The sequence below is a fragment of the Aquarana catesbeiana genome, linkage group LG05, assembly GCF_042186555.1.
Source record: "Aquarana catesbeiana isolate 2022-GZ linkage group LG05, ASM4218655v1, whole genome shotgun sequence".
Lineage (NCBI taxonomy): Eukaryota > Metazoa > Chordata > Amphibia > Anura > Ranidae > Aquarana > Aquarana catesbeiana.
Genome location: NC_133328.1, coordinates 437,597,920 through 437,621,136, shown reverse-complemented (window position 1 = coordinate 437,621,136; position 23,217 = coordinate 437,597,920). Strand labels below are relative to the sequence as shown.

Genomic DNA, 23,217 nt, shown 5'->3' with positions numbered 1-23,217 from the left:
TATTACATGCAAAACGCTGCATTTTGCATGAAAAAAAGTCCCTGACCCTTTCCAAAAATGCAGAGGTACAAAAAGACATTGATGTGAACTTGTTCCATAGAAACCCATGTTAAAAAATTCCCCTGCATTTCTGCAAAATGCATCAAAAAACGCGCTAGTGTGAATGGAGCCTTAGAATCAACTCCAGACCTTTTACCTGCTTAATTGATGAAGAAAAAACGAAGGAGTAGCCCACACCTGTCCATGAACGGCTTTTGATTCAATTGTCCAATTACTTTTGGTCCCTTGAAAAAGGGGATAGCTATTCTTAAGAGCTGTTTTTCTAAACCCTTCCTCCCGATTTGGATGTACATACCCTCAAATTAAACCTGAGAGTATGCACTTTCAGCCCATATCCATTTTATGACTATATCTTGAATAATGTTTTTGTAAATACCTAAAAAATCTAAAATTGTGCCTGTGCCCAAATATATATATGGACCTAATTGTTTGTGTATATGTGGATAGATTTCACTTGTTTGGGTGGATCACTTCCACACATCGTTATGGGACCTATGGAGTAGAAGCAACGGAAGCTCAGAAACTGATTTGTTTAAACTCCTGGGCTTAGTGCTGATTCCTGACTGTCAGACAGCCAGCAATTCCAGCACTAGTGGTAGAGGGGCCCACAGGAGCCACAGTATCAGGGCACCTATTTAAAATAGCACTTTGATAAGTAGCTAGTGTCCCCCAGGGCCCCATTTTAAAATTTACACCCAGGATTCAAGTGGTTTAGACTTCATACCTGTGATTTGTTGCACCATTCTGAATGGCACTCGGACAAACATATACAATATAAACAAATGTACCTGGACCAGTACACCATTATGTACAGGTGAGAATTCCCTGAAGTGCAGTTATGTTTTTTTGTGTTGAGGCTTGTTTAGAGTCAATGAGCTGCATTAATGCAATGTGCAACAACACTCAAAAAATGGGAGCCCTTCTCTTCCCAGTGATGGGCCACGAATCTGGAGACAGGAGAGGAAGAGGAGAGCCAGTCGGATCACACAGAGCAGGGATTTTTCGCTGTGATGTCGGCTGCTGGATCGGCTCCTATGATAGACGGCACACTAGTACAATGCCAGGAAATTGAAGTAGTATGACGTCTATCATAGGAGCTGGTCCAGGAGGCAGGACTTTGATTGCGGCCACCCGGCAATTCAAATCCAAGCTGTGCCAGAGCGGGAGATTCCTGCTCTGTGTGATCCGGCCGGCTCTCATCCCTGTGCATTGGTGGGCACTGGTGAGGCTGTACTGATGGGTACTGATAAAGTTGTTTATATTTTTGTAAAGAAATAAAAATGGATACTCCTTCCTTTTTTAACCCCTTCCCGCCCGGCCCATAGCAGATGACGGCCGGGCGGTGGTTCAGTTATCCTGACTGGGCGTCATATGACGTCCAGCAGGATAACATGCCGCCGCGCGCATTGCGGCGATCGGTGTGTCAGTCTGACACACCGCTACACTGATCTTGGTAAAGAGCCTCCGGCGGAGGCTCTTTACCACGTGAGCAGCCGTGTCCAATCATGGCTAATCACGATGTCAATAGGAAGAGCCGTTGATCGGCTTTTCCTCACTCGCATCTGACAGACGCGAGTAGAGGAGAGCCGATCGGCGGCTCTCCTGACAGGGGGGGTCTGCGCTGATTGTTTATCAGCGCAGCCCCCCCTCAGATCACCACACTGGACCACCAGGGATCGCCACTAGGACCACCAGGGGAGGGGGCAACATGTGGATGGCCAGGTATGTACCCCATGGCCATCCACATGTGCCAATCAGTGCCCACAAATGGACACTAATTGGCACATTATATAGCACTGATGCCCAGCAATGCCACCCTTAGGGGCATCAGTGCCATCAATCAGTGTCATCAGTGTCCATCGGTGCCCATCAGTGCCACCCATAAGTACCCATTAATGCCACCTACAAATGCCCATCAGTGCTGCCTATGAGTGCCCGTCAGTGCAGCCATATCAGTTTCCGTCATTGAAGAAGAAAACGTACTTATTTCCAAAAATTTTTAACAGAAACAAAGAAAAACTTGTTTTTTTTTTTCAAAATTTCCATCTTTTTTTATTTGTTGCGCAAAAAATAAAAACCGCAGAGGTGATCAAATACCACCAAAAGAAAGCTCTATTTGTGGGAACAAAATGATAAAAAAAATTTTTGGGTACAGTGTAGCATGACCGCACAATTGTCATTCAAACTGCGACAGCGCTGAAAGCTGAAAATTGGCCTGGATGGGAAGGTGTCTAAGTGCCTGGTATTGAAGTGGTTAAAGCATGTATAACGGCACAGTGCTTGTGTTGTGTAATTTGCCTGGTTCTGCCCTTCCCCTGTAAACTGACTATGGTTTATCGTGGCTGCTGAGTCCCGACACCGTTGTCATTTTACATGCCTCTGTAATCTGAAGCTCTCCCCCCACTCCTTGCCTGTCAGCTCGTACCAGCGCTCTATGCTCCTCGCCCCTTCCCCTCCTGTTGCTATAGCCTCTGTTCGATAACATGTGCCCCACTGTATATCCTTTTATAAAAGATATGCAGATTTCTACCTTATTTTAGAGTGCCTCCCGGTGCTCATGTGACTGCTCGCCCCTCTCCTAACTGACAGAGGGAGTTCTCGGCCCCTCCCACTGTAGCTGTTCAGATTGGGAGAGGAGAGAGGCGAGCAGTCACGTGGGCGCAGGGAGGCACTCTGAAATAAGGTAGAAATCGGCATATTTTTCATAAAGCATATACAGTGGGGGCACAGGTTATCACACAGAGACTATTGTACAAGCATAACATAGTGGCTTTACAGCCACTTTAATTCTGCATAAAAAAATCTAACAGTGTAATTTCATGAGAATTTATGAGGGAGTGTTTAGGGGCAGGGTAGGGGTTGGGTGGGGCAACTGGTGGCGAGTAACTCTTAAAAGTGGAAGTAAACCCTGGTGGGTTTTACTTCCTCTTTTGCTCCCTGCAAATTAAAAGCAGGGCACACGCTGGTCATGGCACACGCTGGGGAAGAAAGGGCACGGAGTTCCGTTTCTTCAAAAGCGCATGTGCCGATGACGACATTGTTGCACTACAAGTGAAATATCTCCTAAGTGGCGCACATTTTAGGAGATATTTCCACTACTTATAGGTAAGCCTAGAATAAAGCTTACCTATAGGTAGAAGTAACACAAGAGTTTACAACCACTTTTAAGGTCTGGCTAGTAACTCAGGACTTGAAATTGTGAGCTCTTGCCTAAAGCATTATGAAAATGTATTTTTTAACTTTATTTGCATAACTTCTTATTAATGGTACCAGGGTTTTAAAATATATATGTGGTATTCCTATATTAACAATATTATATTGTTTTTTATTTTTTTTTTTTTATATTTATGAAGCAAATACAAATATTTTTCGTTCTGCAGGGGGCATATTTTCCTGCATTTTTACCTCCATGGTTCAGTTTATACTTTGTTCACAGACAATAAATTTTCTTGTCGTCTAAGAATAAACCTATGTTAATTGCATACCATGCTAGAGTTGTGAAAACTCTTCCTAGCAACTGTTGTTAACACAGTGATTCATCCATTTTTCCCTCTTGTAATCACAGTACACTGAAGAGGACAAAAATATATTGGCTTGCTAATTTAAATGCTTACGGTTAAGATTGCGATACTTTGGATACCGTTTTCTGAATGTACCTGTAGAAACGTATCAAATTGCGTGATTATTTTACTAAAAATAATTTTTTTCTATATTTTAAAAGGATTTTTTTCACAAGTTGTGACATTTTGTATGGTTCTATGTGTTAAATCTTATTATTTAAATCAGTTGAAAAATGTGAAGATATTGACAAAAAGCTACAACTTATGAACTCCGTTATAGAAAACCTTTATAATTTCTGGTAACCATACTATTTGAATTTTGAAATGTAATCTATTTTTTCAATGTCTGTTTCTGAAGCTGCTATGGCTGTGATGGCTAAAGTGTAATTCCAGTCATGTGTCGGCTTCAGTATAAATGAAGAAGGCAATGTTGTATGGGTGTGTGCGTGGGGTTTGCTTTTTTGTTTTATTGCTTGAGAACCACTGTCATTGACTGCTATTTTACTGGCTGTTCACCAAGGCAAACTTTTTTTTTTTTTTTTTTTTTTAATATATAGTGCATCTTATTCTCCATCATTAGTGCTAACTGTGACCTGCTACTGAGCATTTTCAACTTGCTTCATTGAGCTGTGACATGGTGTGCCTTGGATACAAGACACTTATGCCTCGTTTTCCACTGAGCGGATCGGTTTGGGTCGGTACAGTTTGAATGGCCTAGAATGGTCCGGTCTATTCTGGTGAGCGTTTCCACTGCAAGTGGGACCACAAGGGGCCATACAGTGTTTAGAAAAATGCCTCAGCATAGCACAGCAGAGGGTTTTCTGTCAACCAATCAGTGGAATGTATCGTAGCTCCGCCCTAACCGAATCGTTCCATTTTCTATGGCCCCACATCTGAAGCAGGACCCTGAATGGAACGGTACGGTTTGGTTGTATGGGCCGCTTTCATAATGGAAACGCCCAAAATAGCGTACCGAACCGATCCGCTCAGTGGAAACGAGGCATTAGTGCCGGTTCACACTGGGGCCGCTTCAAAGTCGTTCGACTCTGAAGCCGCCCCACACAGCGTGATCTCAGTACGGCTTGCAAAAGACTTCTTTCAATAGAAGTCCATGCAAGCCGCTCTAAAGTCTTCCCCCAAGTAGTACCCCATTGGAACAGTTCCTTTGCACTGCATGGAGTGCGACTTGTCAGGTGGCTAAGTTGCCTGACAGGTTGCCCCAGTGTGAACCGACACTTACTGCCAGATGCCTTGGCTCCAGGCCTAGTTATGTTTCTGAAATAGTTCAAACCAGGATCAAAACTCAGGAGCAATTTATTTTTTTAATCTATAGTTTGTGCTTTAAACTGTTTGACCACTCCAAGCCCCATAGATACATTTGCAAATTATATTTTGAATTGCTGTAACCATTATATTGTCTGAAGTGGCTGGATGACCCTAGAGTTCACATAAGCTGATTTTAAAGAAGAATTATTACAATTTTTTTTTTGCATTATTTCCTTCCTCATGAGACAAATTACATGTAATACTTTGTCCCACCTTCATACAGTGGCTTGCGAAAGTATTCGGCCCCCTTGAACTTTTCAACCTTTTGCCACATTTCAGGCTTCAAACATAAAGATATAAAATTTTTATTTTTTGTGAAGAATCACCAATAAGTGGGACACAATTGTGAAGTGGAACGAAATCTTTTGGATTTTTGAAACTTTTTTTAACTAATAAAAAAAATGAAAAGTGGGGCGTGCAAAATTATTCGGCCCCCTTGCGTTAATACTTTGTAGAGCCACCTTTTGCTGCAAGTCGCTTGGGGTATGTCTCTATCAGTTTTGCACAACGAGAGACTGAAATTCTTGCCCATTCTTCCTTGCAAAACAGCTCGAGCTCAGTGAGGTTGGATGGAGAGCGTTTGTGAACAGCAGTTTTCAGCTCTTTCCACAGATTCTCGATTGGATTCAGGTCTGGACTTTGACTTGGCCATTCTAACACCTGGATACGTTTATTTGTGAACCATTCCTTTGTAGATTTTGCTGTATGTTTGGGATCATTGTCTTGTTGGAAGATAAATCTCCGTCCCAGTTTCAGGTCTTTTGCAGACTCCAACAGGTTTTAATCCAGAATGGTCCTGTATTTGGCTGCATCCATCTTCCCCTCAATTTTAACCATCTTCCCTGTCCCTGCTGAAGAAAAGCAGGCCCAAACCATGATGCTGCCACCACCATGTTTCACAGTGGGGATGGTGTGTTGAGTGTGATGAGCTGTGTTGCTTTTACGCCAAACATATCGTTTTGCATTGTGGCCAAAAAGTTCGATTTTGGTTTCATCGGACCAGAGCACCTTCTTCCACATGTTTGATGTGTCTCCCAGGTGGCTTGTGGCAAACTTTAGATGAGACTTTTTATGGATATCTTTGAGAAATGGCTTTCTTCTTGCCACTCTTCCATAAAGGCCAGATTTGTGCAGTGTACGACTGATTGTTGTCCTATGGACAGACTCTCCCACCTCAGCTGTAGTTCTCTGCAGTTCATCCAGAGTGATCATAGGCCTCTTGGCTGCATCTCTGATCAGTCTTCTCCTTGTCTGAGCTGAAAGTTTAGAGGGACAGCAAGGTCTTGGTAGATTTGCAGTGGTCTGATACTCCTTCCATTTCAAAATGATCGCTTGCACAGTGCTCCTTGGGATGTTTAAAGCTTGGGAAATCTTTTTGTATCCAAATCCGGCTTTAAACTTCTCCACAACAGTATTACGGGCCTGCCTGGTGTGTTCCTTGGTCTTCATGATGCTCTCTGCGCTTTCAACAGAACCCTGAGACTATCACAGAGCAGGTGCATTTATACAGAGACTTGATTACACACAGGTGGATTCTATTTATCACCATCAGTCATTTAGGACAACATTGGATCATTCAGAGATCCTCGCTGAACTTCTGGAGTGAGTTTGCTGCACTGAAAGTAAAGGGGCCGAATAATTTTGCACGCACCACTTTTCAGTTTTTTAATTGCTAAAAAAGTTTAAAATATCCAATAGATTTCGTTGCACTTCACAATTGTGTCCCACTTGTTGGTGATTCTTCACAAAAAATTAAAATGTTATATCTTTATGTTTGAAGCCTGAAATGTGGCAAAAGGTTGAAAAGTTCAAGGGGGCCGAATACTTTTGCAGGCCACTGTATGTGCCCTGTATCACTAGCTGCAATGTCATGCATAGTACCCCTTTTCATGCACAGCTAGCAAGGAGACTACTGATTATAATAGGAAGAGTCTGTCTCCGGCCCTCGGCACTTGCTTGAAGTAAGAAGTTGGAAGAGGAGATGAAGTGGACATGTCACAGCTAGTGTTACAGGGCACCTGGGAAGATGGGACAGTTACTTTTGTCCCATGGACTGAATAATGTAAAAAAGGCGAGACTTCTTTTTCCCTTTTTTTTTTTTTTTTTCCCCCTGTGAGTGATAAATCGCAATGCAATTGGCATGCAATTAGGAGTCTAAGACTCCATTCACACCTGAGCGATCTGGATCGCGTGTGGAATGCGTTTGCAGTGCCATTTCTTAATGGCACCCCAAACGCACTGCCATTTTGCCATGATTGTTGAGCGACCAAAGGCGCTACAATCGTGGCAAAAATTTTAAACCACAAACGCTCCTGGCTCTGTGCCAAGATTTGCTACATGAGCTTCTTTTGAAACATTTTTGGTGTGGAGGGAGGCCCGTTCAAATGAATGGTGCCGCTCCAAAAACGCTCCACTAAAAAAACGAAAAAAAAGCGTGAAAAAAAAAGAGCTTCAGCAGCTGTCGCTGCAGATCGCTCAGGTGTGAATGGAGCCTAAGATGTTAGAGAGTCTCATTTGCTAACAGGGAGGCTTGGGAAGGAGTTCGCGTTCAGCTTGTAGGGCTCATGCCCGAAGTGGACCAGAAGCCACAGCTGCTGCTTGTAGCGCTTCATAGAAAAAAAAATTACAGGATGCAAGTATACGCTCGTAATTGTGTGAAAACGCACACATACATACAATATTTGTGAACCCCCTTGCGGCTGTGTGCTTGAGCCCTTATGCAATAAATCATTTGTGATAAATCAACTGTGTAGCCGCCTATTCATCTTCATCTTCTAAGTGTTTGGATGTCATTTTTCATGGAGAACAACCTCCAAAAAAAAAGATTTAACCACATGCCGAACAGCGCACGACTATGTACGTCAGCACAATGGCACAGCTGGGCAAATGGGCATACAGGTACATCCCCTTTAAATTGCGGCATTGTAGGAAGGCGCCCGCCGTGTACTCCGTGACCGTTTCCCGCGGACTCTATGTCCGCCGGGGGGCCAGCGATCGTGTCACGGAGTGGCAGAACGGGGGGGGGGTTGTCTGCGTAAACGAGGCATTTCCCTGTTCTGCCTAGTGACATGACAGATCACTGCTCCCTGTCATCAGGAGCAGTGGTCGCTGCCATGTCAGTGGTAGCCCATCCCCCCCCCCGAGTTAGAATCACTCCCTAGGACACACTTAACCCCTTGATTGCCCCCTAGTTTTTAACCCTTTCCCTGCCAGTGTCATTTACACAGTAATAGGTGCATTTTTATAGCACTGATCACTGTATAAATGCCAATGGTCCCAAAAATGGTGTCAAAAGTGTCCAATGTGTCTGCTATAATGTCGCAGTCACAATAAAAATCGCAGATCGCCGGCATTACTAGTATTAAAAAAAAAACAATAAAAAACAATAATAATAAAAATGCCATAAATCTACCCCCTATTTTGTAGACGCTTTAATTTGTGCAAACCAATCAATATACTCTTATTGCGATATTTTTATGGGGAAAATTAAATGTAGCATACATATCGGCCTAAACTGAGAAAGAAATTTTGGGTTTTTTTATATATTTTTTGGGGATGTTTATTATAGCAAAAAGTCCAAAAATATTGCTTTTTTTCAAAATTGTTGCTCTGTTTGTGGGAAAAAATGACATTGATTTTGTTTGGGTGCAACGTCGCATGACCGCACAATTGTCCGTTAAAGCGACACAGTGCGCATTGCAAAAAGTGCTCTGGTCAGGAAGGGGGTAAATCCTTTTGGGGCTGAAGTGGTTAAATTGCCCACGTTTGACATGTAATGCCATAGAATACTACCTTTTTGATATGTGACATTATACAAGTTTTAGCAATGCTTTCCTCATACAGGGATTCATGTTCATATATCCCTGAGGTAGAGGTGGACAAATAGAAGTGCCTAGAGGAATTAGTAGATGGTTGTGCATTGATGATGTAGCTGCTGGATGATTTTACAAGGATTTTGGGGAGGCCTGCAGTCACACAATTGTTTCCCTTTCTAGCTGTAAACTTCTGTATTGGCAAGCATACTCTAATGCCTGTAGACACGTTAGCATTCAAGTGCCGCATGGAAGAAGTTTGTAGGCTGCAGGAACTGTTTAGAAGCAGGTAAATATGCTCTTTAATTTACACTAAAGTTGATCAACAGTAATTGCTGGATATCGTTTTTTGGGGAATTTTTCATGAGCTGCACAAAGCTCTTCTTCATGCAGTCAGTCGTATCACTACTGTGAGTTCTGTTTTATAATATTACCTCAAAACCGCACTGCTATTAACACTCAGACTTATCCATACATACTGTATTCATAAACCTAGCATTGGCATTTAAACTTACTGTCTGCTTTACATTCCTTCACCTTCTTCGGATTTGGCACAATGCTACAGCACATCTTTGCTTTGCAGCTGACCATAGAAGACACTGGCAGTTATGATGCAGTTCTGTAAATCTCTGATGGCATTACGTTCATTTTCATTGCTTGCAGCCTGGGGCTGTTATTTCTTGGCACAGGGCATTCTCACTTTGATTATAGAAGACCATAGCATTGTTTCATTTTCAGTTCAAAACTGACTAACACTTGTGAAGGTCCTGTGTCTGCACGGTACAGCAGCCTGTTTATTTGAATGGACTGTTGTACCTGTGGGGGGGAGTCCCCGACCCATTTTTCAAAACTCGACTGCACTGAAATGCACACACTTTAAAGTGGTATTAAACCTAAAACCAAACAGGTTATACAGTGTATTGCAGTTTATCAATCATTCGATGTAATGGCTCCATTATTTGTTTTATTTTTATTTTTTTTTAGGCTTTTGTTCCCTCTGTTTTCACCTGATGATGTAACACACTTTCTGTATTAGAAGGCCTCCATTGTGGATGAAGGCGCAACATAGACTCCTTGGACAGCAGCATTGTCAGTCTGGGGGAGGGGAGTGTTAAATGTACTATCAGATTTAGATATACTAACAAATTAAAGCTGAACTCCAGCTAACACTTTTTAAGCAGTTACAGCAGTGTGTGTGTTTTTTTTTTTTTTTTTTTTTTTTCCTTTTGGGATAAAGGTTTTACATAAAAGCTAATCATTGTAGGTGGTAAGCGTCAGTTGTTAATGGTTTGGCTCAACCTCTAACTGCTTCATTAGCAAGACCACTTGTTCTGTATATAAATAAGCCTTACTAGCTAAATCGCCAGGTGAAAATTAAAGAGAGCCTATTAAAAAAAAAAAAAAAAAAAAAAAAAAAACGAATGAAGCCACTGCATCTAATAATTGGTAAGCTGCAATATAGTAAATGTTTGCTTTAGCGTTTATACTACTTAAAGAGGAACTGCAGTCTGCTTGCATATGTTGTAATAAAAACATCTTTGAAGCTTCCCTCCAACCACTTAGCATATTTTATATATACTGTGATGCTGTACTTGCCAAATATGCTGCAGAAATCTCCCTCCACTGAGTCTGGCTGCAACCCTTTTAACTGTGGGCAGCGGAAGTTGCTGCCTGTTTACTTCCTGGATTTACACACAGGCACACCTGCAGCTCTCATTGGCCCTCTTATGACTCAAGCCCCCCCCTCCTTTTCTGGAAAACTCACAAGAGCGCGAGCTGTGCATGATGTCATAAGCCTAGGCTTTTTTCCAGACAAGAAACAGGAAGTGGGCTGTATAAGGTATTTACTGGTAGAAAAAAAATGTTTTACTATCCAAAGTTAAAACAACAAGAGCAGAAGATTTAATAGATGGAAAGATGAAAAAAATGACTGAAGGTCTGCTTTAAAAACCTGAAATTTCCTGTCGGTTAACTATTACTTTATACATATTGGCAGTGAAAGTGTTTCAGTATAGTGGGAGTACCTCGTGCCTTGCACTGCTGGCATTCAAACTTTACAGAGGGGAGATACTACACCAAAACCGATTTATTTCAGTGGACCTTAGCACTTGAAACTTGTAGAAGTAATTTAAAATAAGTTCCCCAGTAAAATTCAGTAATCTGCAATGAATTGCATCCACCCATTGTGTAAACAATAGGTTGTTTTTTTTTTTTTTTTTTTTTTTTTTAATGTAGATCATTAAAATATTAATTTCATATTAAAGTGGCAGTAAAGTTGGTGATCACAGTTACTGTCAGCCTCTCTTATAATAAACTATACTACACAGTCTCTGTGGGTTTTTTAATTTTTATTCTGCAGCGAAATACCTTATTTCACATCACCGCTGTGCAGTCACGTGACCACCTGCTGCTCTCCTTCCCTGATCTGAGGACCACAGCGGAAGGGGCTGAGATTCCCCTCTGACGTCAGCTGGGAGGTCACATGACCGCACATCGGCACTGTGAAAAAAGGTATTTAGCTGCAGTTTTGAAAAAACACATACACTGTGTAGTATATCTTATTATAACAGAGGAGCTGGCCTGACAAACTCACAGTGAAAGGGGCCGTATTCTGCTGCTAAATCCTTTGATAAAAAGCTAGGTCTTGTTAGAATAATTCTTTTGATTGTGCCCCCAACTTGGGATCCATTGGGGTTGATTTGCTAAAACTGGAGAGTGCAAAATCTGGAACTGCACTGGAATGTGGCATTAAAAATGCACCAGGACACAGGTCACACTAGTGCCCTGTAGAGCTGCACAATTAATCGTCAAGAATCGTTATCGCAATCTTGACTAAAGTGTTTCACAATTCTTTCTATGCAAAGAATTCTCTCTGCTCTTCTGAAGCCACAGCCCTCAAAAGAAAGGAAGAGAAAAACTGGGCAGTCTGCCAAGAAACAAAACATTCTTTATCAGTTGAACTCAAGTATAAACATTGTAACAATTTGTCTATGGAATAGACTTCCTGTGTAAGTGAAAAAAGTTTAACCACTTAAACACTAAACCTTTTTCTGACATTTGTTGGTTTCAAGTTAAAATCATTTTTTTTTGCTAGAAAATTTACTTAGAACCCCAAACATATATTTTTTTAGTAGACACCCTAGAGAATAAAATGGTGGTTGTTGCAATATTTTATGTCACACTGTATTTGCGCAGCGTTCTTTCAAAATACTTTAATGAATTAAAAAAATAAATAAATAAAATCTAACCAGTAAAGTTAGTCCATTTTTTTGTATAATGTGAAAGATTTTACGTCGCGAGAATCGTGATCTTTTTATTCTAAGCAAAAAAAATTGTGATTCTCATTTTGGCCAGAATCGTGCAGCTCTAGTGCCCTGTGATTTCAGTCCCATAGACTTTTATGTTGACTTAAAGTCACATCGTTATTAGATAATAAGAAGCAATTTCTATACGCCAAAACACACACTGGAAACATTAAATGACATTCATGTAAATCTTTGAGCTATTTTGGAGTGTTTGTTGCAAGTAGGGCAGTGATTGGGCTGCTGATGCGCATTTATGCGTGAAAAATGCACCAAAAAAATGCGAGTGGAACCGCACGTTTCCTCTACACTCGGGTGTGAATGGAATGTGCTTGGGAGGAGAGTGTTTAGGCAGCAATGATGATCTGGGAGGAGAAGTGAGGGTTAAAAAGAAAAAAAAAAAATGAGCTTATCAACCTCTGATAGGATTTTTTTCCTATTTAATGCTGGTGCGACTTCTGTTTATAGTCGCATTGATGTCAGATTAAAGTTGCACTGCAAATTGCATGGGTGAACTGAGCCTTTGAACTAAAAATGGGGAGAAAAAATAGGCATGCACCAATACCCATTTTTGTTTTTATCAGCGAGTACCGATACTTTCGTTACAGTACTCGCAGAGTACTGATACTTTTTTTTTTTTTTTTTGGGTAAATTTTTTAATTTATTTTCAGTACACAACATACAAACAAACATACATGCATATGGAGCGAACATCGCTCAATCCATTACAAAACATGGTAAACTGGTATACATTTAGTGGATACATAGCAACCCTAAGGCCATATCTGTGTTGTTTAATTGAGACCAGAGTACTGATACCTTGCAGTGAGATTTGCGCCCATTCATTTTGTGTGGGCGCAATCGCACAGCAAAGAACTGCATGTAATTTGAACAGGAATGTGGTATGATTCCTGTCTGAATTACATGTGATTTTTTTTTTTTTTCCCCACTACTCCTGTGTGAACCCAGGCTTGTTCTAGTGATTTCAAGCTGGGTTCACACAGGAGCAGTGCAGGAAACCGAACGAAAAGGAAGACGTGGGCGCCAAGCAGACACGTAGTGATTATTAAAATTTATATAAAATCACAAATGAAAACAAGTGTTAAGTTGCACTCACAAGCAGAAAGTTGTAAAGGCATGTCTCAGTGTTGCTGGCTCTAGGGAACCGTGAATGTGGATCGCCAGATCCTAAGAGCTGCAGTTACTTCACCACTGAAGCCACTGTGAGGAGGCACTGTGTGGACCTCCGAAACTGCCACAGGAATCATCAATAAAGGATGGCTGGTGGTCGGGAGCCTTGTTCCCTTCAAATCTGAAGCCGCTCTAGGAGGGTGCTGAGTGGGTCGCATGAGCAGCCAGAAGAATCAATGAAGCTGCTGTCGTAGAACCTTGTGTGTACTGCAGAGACAACTGTCCACTCCTCTGTATCTTATCACAGTGCAGAAAACAGCATGCGATTCAGACAGGAACTGCATTCCTGCTCAAATTACATGCAATTCTTTGCAATGCGATTTGCACCCATTCATTTTGCATGGGAACAATCGCACTGTAACGTATTGGTATCGGGAGCATTTTCATGAGTATGAACACGCTTCGGGAGTGAATAAATCTGAATGACGTTTATGTGATGTGAACCGGCTGTTAGATAAGCCAGGGAAATGTTTGTGACTTAAAATTCCGTTTTGTAAGTTTTCTTGGGGTAAGATTATTATCAATTTCTAATGGTCTAAATATCTTTGAAATGATTAGTCATTTTTGTTTTTCTCTTTTAGCTGTTGGACCCCTTTTCACAATGGAGGCGTTTTTTCATGTGCTTTAGTTCTAAAAATAGCACCTGTAAAGTGCCTGAAAAATGCCTCATCTACAGTCCCAGTGTGAAAGCACTCGTGCTTTCACACAGGGGGCGCTGCGCTGGCAGGACGTCCAAAAAAAGTCCTGCAAGCAGCATCTTTGGGGTGCTTTAGGAGCGGTGCATACACCGTTCCTAAAGCACCCCTGCCCATTGAAATGAATGGGCAGCGCTGCAAAAGGGCCCTCAGCAGCGGCGCTTTGCAGGTGCTTTTAACCCTTTGGTCGGCCGCTAATGGGGGTTAAAAGTGCCCCGCTAGTGGCCGAAAAGCATCTCTAAAACGACGGTAAAGCGCCGCTAACAAAACCGTAAAGTTAGCACAGCTTTTTTTTTTTTTTGTATAATGTGAAAGATGTTACGCCAAGTAAAACGATACCTAACATGTCATGCTTTAAATTTGCGCACGTTTGTGGAATGGCGACAAACTACGGTACTTAAAAAATCTCTATAGGCGACAATTGAAAATTGTTTTACAGGTTACCGGTTTAGACCAGTACATGAAGCCTTAGAGGCAGTGGGAGCGGTGCCCCCCCCGCTTCCCGGTCATCTCCAAGCTTACCGACAGGTCTGGTAACCTTGGAGATGACCGGGAAGCAGGGGGGGGCACCTCTCCTACTACCTCTAAGGCTTCATGTACACGGGACATTTTTACAACCTCTCCTGAACTATTTAACTTGACAGATAGTGATGTAGTAGTAATGTCTGTTTTGCCACGTTTACATGCCGTGTTTAGTGACGTTTTGAAGCGTTTAGAAGTGTTTAAAAAAAAAAAAAAAAAAAAAATATATATATATATATATTTATTTTTTTTTTTTTTAATAATATATATATATTAATAATAAATAAATATATATATTAATATATAATTTTTTTTTTTTTTTTCAAAATGCCCAAAAATGAAAAACGCCTGTAAACGAAATGAGGCCTAAAAGTGATCTTGTGGCAAATCCGCCACTGGGACCACTTTTACCAGATGCAGAAATGCCATGGATACAAAATAATACTGGGGTTATGGCAGCTGCTGCCATGACAACAGTATTTAACATGAAAGTAATGACGTAAATGTACGGCGGGTGGTCGGCAAGTGGTTAAAGCGGAAGTAAACCGCATCCAGGGGATAAAAAAAAAAATCGGGGCCCGGACAGTTCAAGGCATAATGTGCTGGTATGCATTGCACATTATGACAGACTTGCCTGAAAACTTAGCCCTCCAGCAGCGTGCTGTCACCACCGAAGGCGATTCCATCTTCCCCCGGTCTTTCTGGGTTCGCTGGCTTCTGTCTGATTGGCTGAGTTGGCGATGATGTTATGCGCGCTGGAGTCACGTTTTGGGAGATATTTACAGTACATATAGATAAACCTTATTCTAGGCTTACCTTTAGGTAAAAATCATAAATGGAAGTTTACTCCCACTATAAGGTATGACATCTATGACTGTGCCATGTTCCCTTTTTTTCTCTTTATTCCATGCTAGAAGGTCCCCCCTTGAGATTCCTTCCTGTGGTCAGAGCTCCCCTGTTTTTCCATAGGGCTTCTACCCTCTGGGAACAAACCTCTTCCTTTTCCTACTTGAGCCCCAATTGAGATCGGGTTCTGGGACCTACAGTATACAGCACCTAAAGTCTGTGCTCCTCGTTCACTTGGAGCCACTGCCCAAAATTCTGTTCTTTTCTAAACTGTGCTTGTTGGGCAGCTTTTAAATTTGATGTTTGTCCAGCAGTGAGGTGCTTTTACTGTTTACTTGTTTTGGGGCTGTTGGTGCTATTTAGTTGTAATGTTGCCCACGTTCAAATTATTTATAAATGAATAATGAGTACAACTTTCCCCCACAAATAAAAGTAAAATGCAATAATGTTACCACCTTATTTAATAAGCAAGCTAGTATCTAAACATTCATATATGTGCATATATCTGTGTGCAAAATAGAAACTAAAGTTAAACGTAACTGTAGACAATAATAATAATGGATTTCAATGCTAATAAAAGGTCATAATAGGCTTCTGTACAACCACCAGGTGAAATGGCACTTCTCCACATAGACACCCCGCTGACACTTTCCTACTAGTTATTTCCCTTCCACTTGTGATGGTATAGCTTATAAAGAAACAAAGTACTCCATAGTGCTCACTGCAAGTGTTTATTGAAGTAAAAAGATATAGCCACGCACATGTAAAAAAATAAAAAGAATTTGTGGGCATTTATACAGGTAAACATGCTCCTATGTGTGATGGCACCATTAGTCATGCCCCACCTGACATGGTGCGTCCCGTTTTGGATGCTTCATATTTTTACTTAGTGCTTCACTCACTCTTCTTGGCTGCCTCCAGTTAACTAACGAATAGGTGGTTAGAAGTAGAATGCCCCGTACACACGGTCGGACTTTGTTCGGACATTCCGACAACAAAATCCTAGGATTTTTTCAGAAGGATGTTGGCTCAAATTTGTCTTGCATACACACGGTCACACAAAGTTGTCGGAAAATCCGATCGTTCTAAACGCGGTGACGTAAAACACGTACGTCGGGACTATAAACAGGGCAGTGGCCAATAGCTTTCATCTCTTTATTTATTCTGAGCATGCGTGGCACTTTGTCCGTCAGATTTGTGTACACACGATCGGAATTTCCGACAACGGATTTTGTTGTCGGAAAATTTTATATCCTGCTCTGAAACTTTGTGTGTCGGAAAATCCGATGGAAAATGTGTGATGGAGCCTACACACGGTCGGAATTTCCGACAACAAGGTCCTATCACACATTTTCCGTCGGAAAATCCGACCGTGTGTACGGGGCAGTCAGGCAAGTGATAGGCGACTGGAGGGCGGGAGGTTTCTACAGTGAGAAATTGTAACATTTTGGCATAAGGGTACTACATCATGATGTTGGAGCGTTTGCAGAGTCAGAATAATGTGGCATTTTAATGACATTGAGGTGAACTGAAGGGTCAAATAAATGTTTAAATGTGACTTATCAAAGCATCCTATGAAATTAGATTGTTGACAAAACAATGCATATGACTGGATGACCCATGTTGAGTTTCTTGCCTCTGACTTCTACCTTTTTTTTTTTTTTTTTTTTTTTTTCCCCCTTTTAAGCACTTTCTCTATGCCTGTTTTTAGTATTGTTAAAACTTTGTATGTTGACATGAAAAGCAGTGCCATGTTTTGAGCCATTCCAATCTTACTCTTGCATATCCTTTGTGTTTTACAGGTGCTGCTTACAGAAGCTAAATGACGCCATTTACACAAAGAGGAGAAGCAGTGATTAATGGCAATGTGCTAGGGCGCATGCATTGGAAGAGTCCAAAGGCAACAAGACTTGATCGCTTGCCATAATGAAGAAAATAAGTCTGAAAACATTTCGCAAGTCTTTTAACTTGAATAAAAGCAAAGAGGATAATGATTTTGTAATGGTACAGCAGCCTTCATTGACCAATAACTTTGTGAAAGATGACTCTCTGTTTGGCAGTTGCTATGGCAAAGACTTGACTGGATGTGAAATAAATGAGGAAGACAAAGGTGGCAAAAATAGGCCAAAAAGTGAGAGCTTGATGGGAACACTAAAAAGACGTCTTTCAGCAAAGCAGAAACAAAAAGGAAAGGGAAGCACATCTGTGAATTCAGCAGAAGACGACACATTTTCTTCTTCATCTGCACCTATAACTTTCAAAGATGTAAGATCTCAGAGATCATTAAGATCAACTTCACTTAGAACCCACCATTACAGTCCAACGCCATGGCCTTTGCGACCAACAAATTCTGAAGAGACCTGCATAAAAATGGAAGTCAAGGTGAAGGCATTGGTCCATTCCACCACTCCAAGCCCAGCACTTAATGGTGTTCGAAAAGACTTTCATGAGTTGCAAGCAGATAATGTCTTTCAGGAACAAAGCAATGTGTTAAAAAATACAGAATCCCATAACGGAGATCTCCATCTACATATTAATGAACATGTGCCTGTAGTTATAGGACTTATGCCTCAGGACTATATTCAATATACTGTGCCTTTAGATGAGGGAATGTATCCTTTGGAAGGGTCACGCACTTTCTGTTTGGACAATTCATCCCCGATGGAAGTTTCTGCAGTACCTTCCCATGTTGGAAGTAATAGCTTTCATGAAGAGGAAAGTCAGGTGGCCCCGGATGTAGTGGTGGCTTCGGACATCTTTGTTGACCAGTCTATTAATGGTCTGTTGCATAGTACTAACGGAGTACTGTTTCAGAACTCCAGGGGAAGTCACAATGATGTCCCTCCACTTTCACCATTACTACCTCCAGTACAAAATAGTCAAGTCCAAAGGAACTTTGCAGGACTTAATAGCACAGATGCACACATGGCTGAAAACATGAGGTGCCATTTGAATTTTGATCCCAGTACTGCTCCGGGTGTGAGTCGAGTTTATGACTCTGTACAAAATAGTGGTCCTATGATAGTCACTAGTCTTACTGAGGAGCTTAAAAAACTTGCCAGACAAGGTTGGTACTGGGGGCCTATAACACGTTGGGAGGCAGAGGAGAAACTGGCCAATGTTCAAGATGGCTCTTTTTTGGTTCGAGACAGTTCTGATGACCGTTACCTTTTAAGCCTAAGTTTTCGTTCTCATAGCAAAACACTTCACACTAGAATTGAACATTCGAATGGCAGATTTAGCTTTTACGAACAACCAGATGTGGAAGGACATACCTCTATAGTGGATCTAATAGAACATTCCATCAGAGACTCTGAAAATGGAGCATTTTGCTACTCCAGATCCCGAGTACCGGGATCAGCCACTTATCCAGTTAGATTGACAAATCCAGTATCGCGGTTTATGCAGGTGCGGTCATTGCAGTACCTGTGCCGTTTCGTCATACGTCAGTACACCCGAATAGACCTGATTCAGAAACTCCCTTTGCCAAACAAAATGAAGGATTATTTACAGGAAAAGCACTACTGAACTTGTGGGAATCTTGCAATTTTGCACTTTGGGAACAAAAAAAGATTTAAATACAGTTTACAAACTTTCATCGCTACCCGAATATTTTGCTGCCACACAAATATAGTTTGGAAAATTAGTGTAATGCATTATTCTTTTCTTTTTTAATTAGTAAAAATTTTAAAACATCTGATGTCTGAAATCACCATCTTTTATCAAAAATCATAATCGCAATGTGAAATCCTAGATTCTATTTTTTTTTTCCATCTTCTTAGCAGCTATCCACTGTGATTATTATGCATTAAAAGCACACGTCATGTGTTCTTTGCCACCACTGACATTAAATTGAAAACTGTAGATTTCAGCTTTTGTTAACTGTTTGTGTTGAAAGTACACATTTTTCTGAATGAGATATATAGAGATAGAGATTTTTTTTTTTTTTCTCCTTTACCATAAGTCTTTCTTTAAAGGAGCAATCGCATGGGCTATTAGGTCTTTCAGCAAATTTCTGCGGCTGGAATCGCATGTATAAGCGAACAGCTGCGGCCGGGAAGCCTGTACAAATGAATTGCAGGCTGGCAGTGGCTGTGTGCATGTGATTTCAGAAGGAGAAATTACCTGTAGTTAGAGACAGGTGATCAGTCCTGGATACAGTGTCTGCATCCAGGGGCGATCATCTGTCTCTAATGTCCACATGCAGTTTACATCTAGACAGTTATGTTGTTTCTATACACATTGCTAATTCTTGCTGCAAGAATCCTCTGCTCATGTGAATGCACCCTTAGAGCCCTTTCACACTGAGAGCGCGGGGGCGTCAGTGGTAAAGCTTTGCCGTTGTTTCAGAGGCGCTTTTTGACCGCTAGTGGGGTGCTTTTAACCCCCTCTAGCGGCTGAACAAAGAGTTAAAAGTGCCCCTGCCGAAGCACTTTGCAGATGCTTCGGCGGCGCTGCCCATTGAGTTCAATGGGCAGGGGTGCTTTAGGAGTGGTGTATACACCACTCCTAAAGTGCCTCAAAGAAGCTGCTTTCACATGGGCTTTCACACTGGGATTGCAGATGAGGCATTTTACAGGTGCTATTTTTAGCTCTAAAGCACCTGAAAAACGCTTCCAGTGTGAAAAGGGGTCTGAAAGCCAGCAAGAGGACAACTTGGCTGTAAAGTTAATGATTGGTTTCTGTGACTTTTGGTGCTGGTTCTCACTGATGCGGTGTGGGCAAAAGACGCATGTTATTTCGAACCCGGATCGTGCCGCATTTCTGTTCTAATCACATGCGATTCTCTACAGTGCTATTTGAGCCCATTCATTATGTATGGCTTAAATTGCGTTGCACCCGCACAAAAAAGGTGCATGCGCCTTTTTTTGCCATACTTAAATCGGATCTTATGCGTATCCAGCCAATCGTACTGCATTTTATGACCTGTTTTTGGGGTGTCGTTAGCTTAACATTGACACCTGCGGCGGTTCGCCTGAATGGAGTGTGATTGTGATGCGGTGCTGGAAACGCACAGGAATCACTGCAAATGCCACATTGCATCAGTGGGAACAGAGACTTTGTAAGCCACCTACCTCTGGTTGCAGCCTGTCTGAAAAAAAAGTGTTCCTCCCCGCTCCCATGAACCCGCCACTGCACAAGTTTTGTAGGAAAAATGTCCCCTTCCTAGTGCACTATGGCCATATTTATTACTATAAATGGGCATTACTCATGGTAGCTTTCAGCTGTCCAACAGATTAAGGCTTGTCAATAGGAATGATGTGGTGTACTGGGAAGAGGATCCAGCATGGACATTTTCTTTGCATTGGCTGTGTGGAAAGGACTGCAAAGTGAAGATTAGGGGGACATGGAGAAAAGTGTTTACCAGGCAGGCTGCACTTGGAAGTGTGGGATTTACTCAAAGGTCAACTTTACCTAATGTACTGTTGTCCATAAACCAATCTAGTGCAGTGTTTCCCAGCTTTAGTTCTGCATAACCCTTACCATGAGTTGCATAATCCCATCTAGGAACCTTTGTACCCCTGTTATTTTCGAAAAGAGGTGTTAGTGAGATTCTGTAAATCCCCCCCCCCCCCTTTCACAAGAGCACACTATTTTTTGTTTTTTTTTTACAAACTCAAGTTAAATATTTGTTATTGTGCATAGGCCTGTCAACATGTAAGTGCATTAATGTGCTGCATTAGTTAAATGCTGATTGCTGTAATTTGACAGCCGTGAAAACTTTTTTGCTTTTGATCTTTTTATCCTTCATGCGTGTTGTACAAAATAAAATTTATATTATAGTTTTAGATAGGCAGGTGTTTTAACCATTTCCTGTTGATCAGATTTACTTCCTGGCTGTAAAAACTCATGGGAAATGCTTCCAGGTGAGGAGAAATTCTCTCGAGTATCCCCATTTTCCCTCGCCACCTGTTCAGGTCACAACCATTAAATTCAGTTTTTTCCCTAAAAAAAAAAGTGGTCACCATGTTAGTGTGAATTGCCACAGTTGCACTTGATTCTCCTCTGTCTCGCCATGTCCTCTAAGACCTGGCAAATCTGAAAGGCCATTCCGCGTTCATGAAGAAATGGAATTAATGATGGTTGGGTTAACCCTGAACTTTAGCGGAAAAAATCGCTCACAAAAAAAAAGAAAAGCTATCAACATTCTGCGCTGAGAACGATAAAACTAGCCCTGAATCATTGGACCCCCTCTCCTCAGTGTCACCGGATCAGGATACAATCAGACAGTGCAATGATTTTGGCCTATATCCACCTCCAATGGTGTACCAGGAGTAAGGCAGCCTTAAAGTGGGAGTAAAGACTGGCTAAAAAAAAAAAAAAAAAAAAAAAAAGTCTTCTCCCTGCAAAGCAAAGTCATAATGTGCTAGTATGCGAGCCATACTAGCACGTTATGAAAGACTTGCCTAGAAATTAGGCTCTCCAGTGCAACACTGCTGACAAGGCTTCCATCTTCACTTCATCTTCCTTCTGGGTTCTTGGGCTCTGGCCGTTTGAATGGGGTGACTGCTGCGGTATAGAGCTCTGAAGGAACAGCATGACTGCTGTTCGTTTAGAGCGCATGCTCTTGTGAGGTCACTGGCTGCAGAGACACTGAGTATCTCTTAAACTGTGCATTTTTAGGATATATTCATTGTACCTACAGGTAAGCTTTACTATACGTTTACCTGTAGGTACAAGTGTCCAAGTGGTGTTTTACTACCGCTTTACTAGAAATAGATCTGATCATCCCATGGGTAAAGCAACAGTGTCCAGCCCTTCCTGCTATTCATATCCCAGGAGTGAACAATTGAAACGCAGATTACTTCTTGTCACCCCATTGACCAAGGGAATAGGGCCTTCAACTTAAACATCTTCCATCTCCTATTTCAAAAATTGGGGGACTTTCATTGTGGACATCTTGGCCTCCTGGTACAAAAAGATTTTGTTCATAACTGGGCCCCAGGTTCTACTAGGGTTGGATACTATAAGTCCCTGGAACCTGTTCTATGTAATGTCTTTCCACCAGTATGAATTCTGCCTTGACTACTCTGCAAAATAGAGAAAATAAAAAAACTGGTGATTCTCATTGCACCAAATTGGTCCAGGAGAACCTGGTACACAGACTCAAATCTCTAGGAGACAATCCTTGGCCTCTTCCAAACAAGTCTGACTTCGACTCAGAGCCCCCTGTTCCATCCTGCTCTGTCACTGGCCTAACAGCATGGCTGTTCAAGCCCACGTCTTAAAGGACAGAGGGGTCTCTTAGTCTGTCATCCTTACGCTGCTAAAAGCGGAAAAAGTCACTTCCTGAAAGATCTATCATACCTTGGAACCTGTCTTTGCCTGGTGTGAACACAAGCATTTCAACCCCAGAGCTAGGCAGCGTATTTTGATCTGTGCACCGGCTCCTTCACCCATGTCAAAAATCTGTATCCACCTCCTGTAGGTTGCCTGTGCACAGCTTGAAGTGGATGTTGGCGCAATAACAAATGCAATCCGCGTGCAAAACAGGTATTTCAGAGTGTGGTACTTACTGTAATTTGGATCCTTCACTTGTCAGCCTACCATGGGTCAGCTTCGACCCCTCCACGGGATGAAACAAGCAATTCTATAGAAAAGGAGAGGGAATAGAAAAACCAATGCGACAACAACATAATTGCTGCCAAACAAAATTTAATGAGCCACAGTAGCCGCAATAACCGTAGACCCAAACACCTGAGAAGGTGGAAGGGTAACATCCATGCTGTAGTGACAAATAAAATTAGTCAAGCTCAAATTCTCTGCCCTGTATACGACCTCGACCGAGACCTTTGCATATGCCCTTAGTAGAATGTGCCTTCAACTCTTCCGGTGGAGGAAGCTGACATAATTCTGGGTGGAATGGCACACCCCTTCCTTGAACCGTTAGGCAAAATGAATA

The 23,217-nt window shown here is 41.8% G+C and overlaps 1 protein-coding gene across 1 annotated transcript in view; it reads left to right on the top strand.

Moving 5' to 3' along the window:
- SOCS6 (suppressor of cytokine signaling 6) overlaps window positions 1-19,009 on the top strand; it is a 42,384-nt gene extending 23,375 nt beyond the window's left edge. The window contains exon 2 of the mRNA XM_073631265.1: window positions 17,117-19,009. Coding sequence (XP_073487366.1) covers window positions 17,241-18,842 — 1,602 coding nt within the window. The 5' untranslated portion in view covers window positions 17,117-17,240 and the 3' untranslated portion in view covers window positions 18,843-19,009. The remainder of the gene's footprint in view (window positions 1-17,116) is intronic.
- Window positions 19,010-23,217: the final 4,208 nt, after the last annotated feature.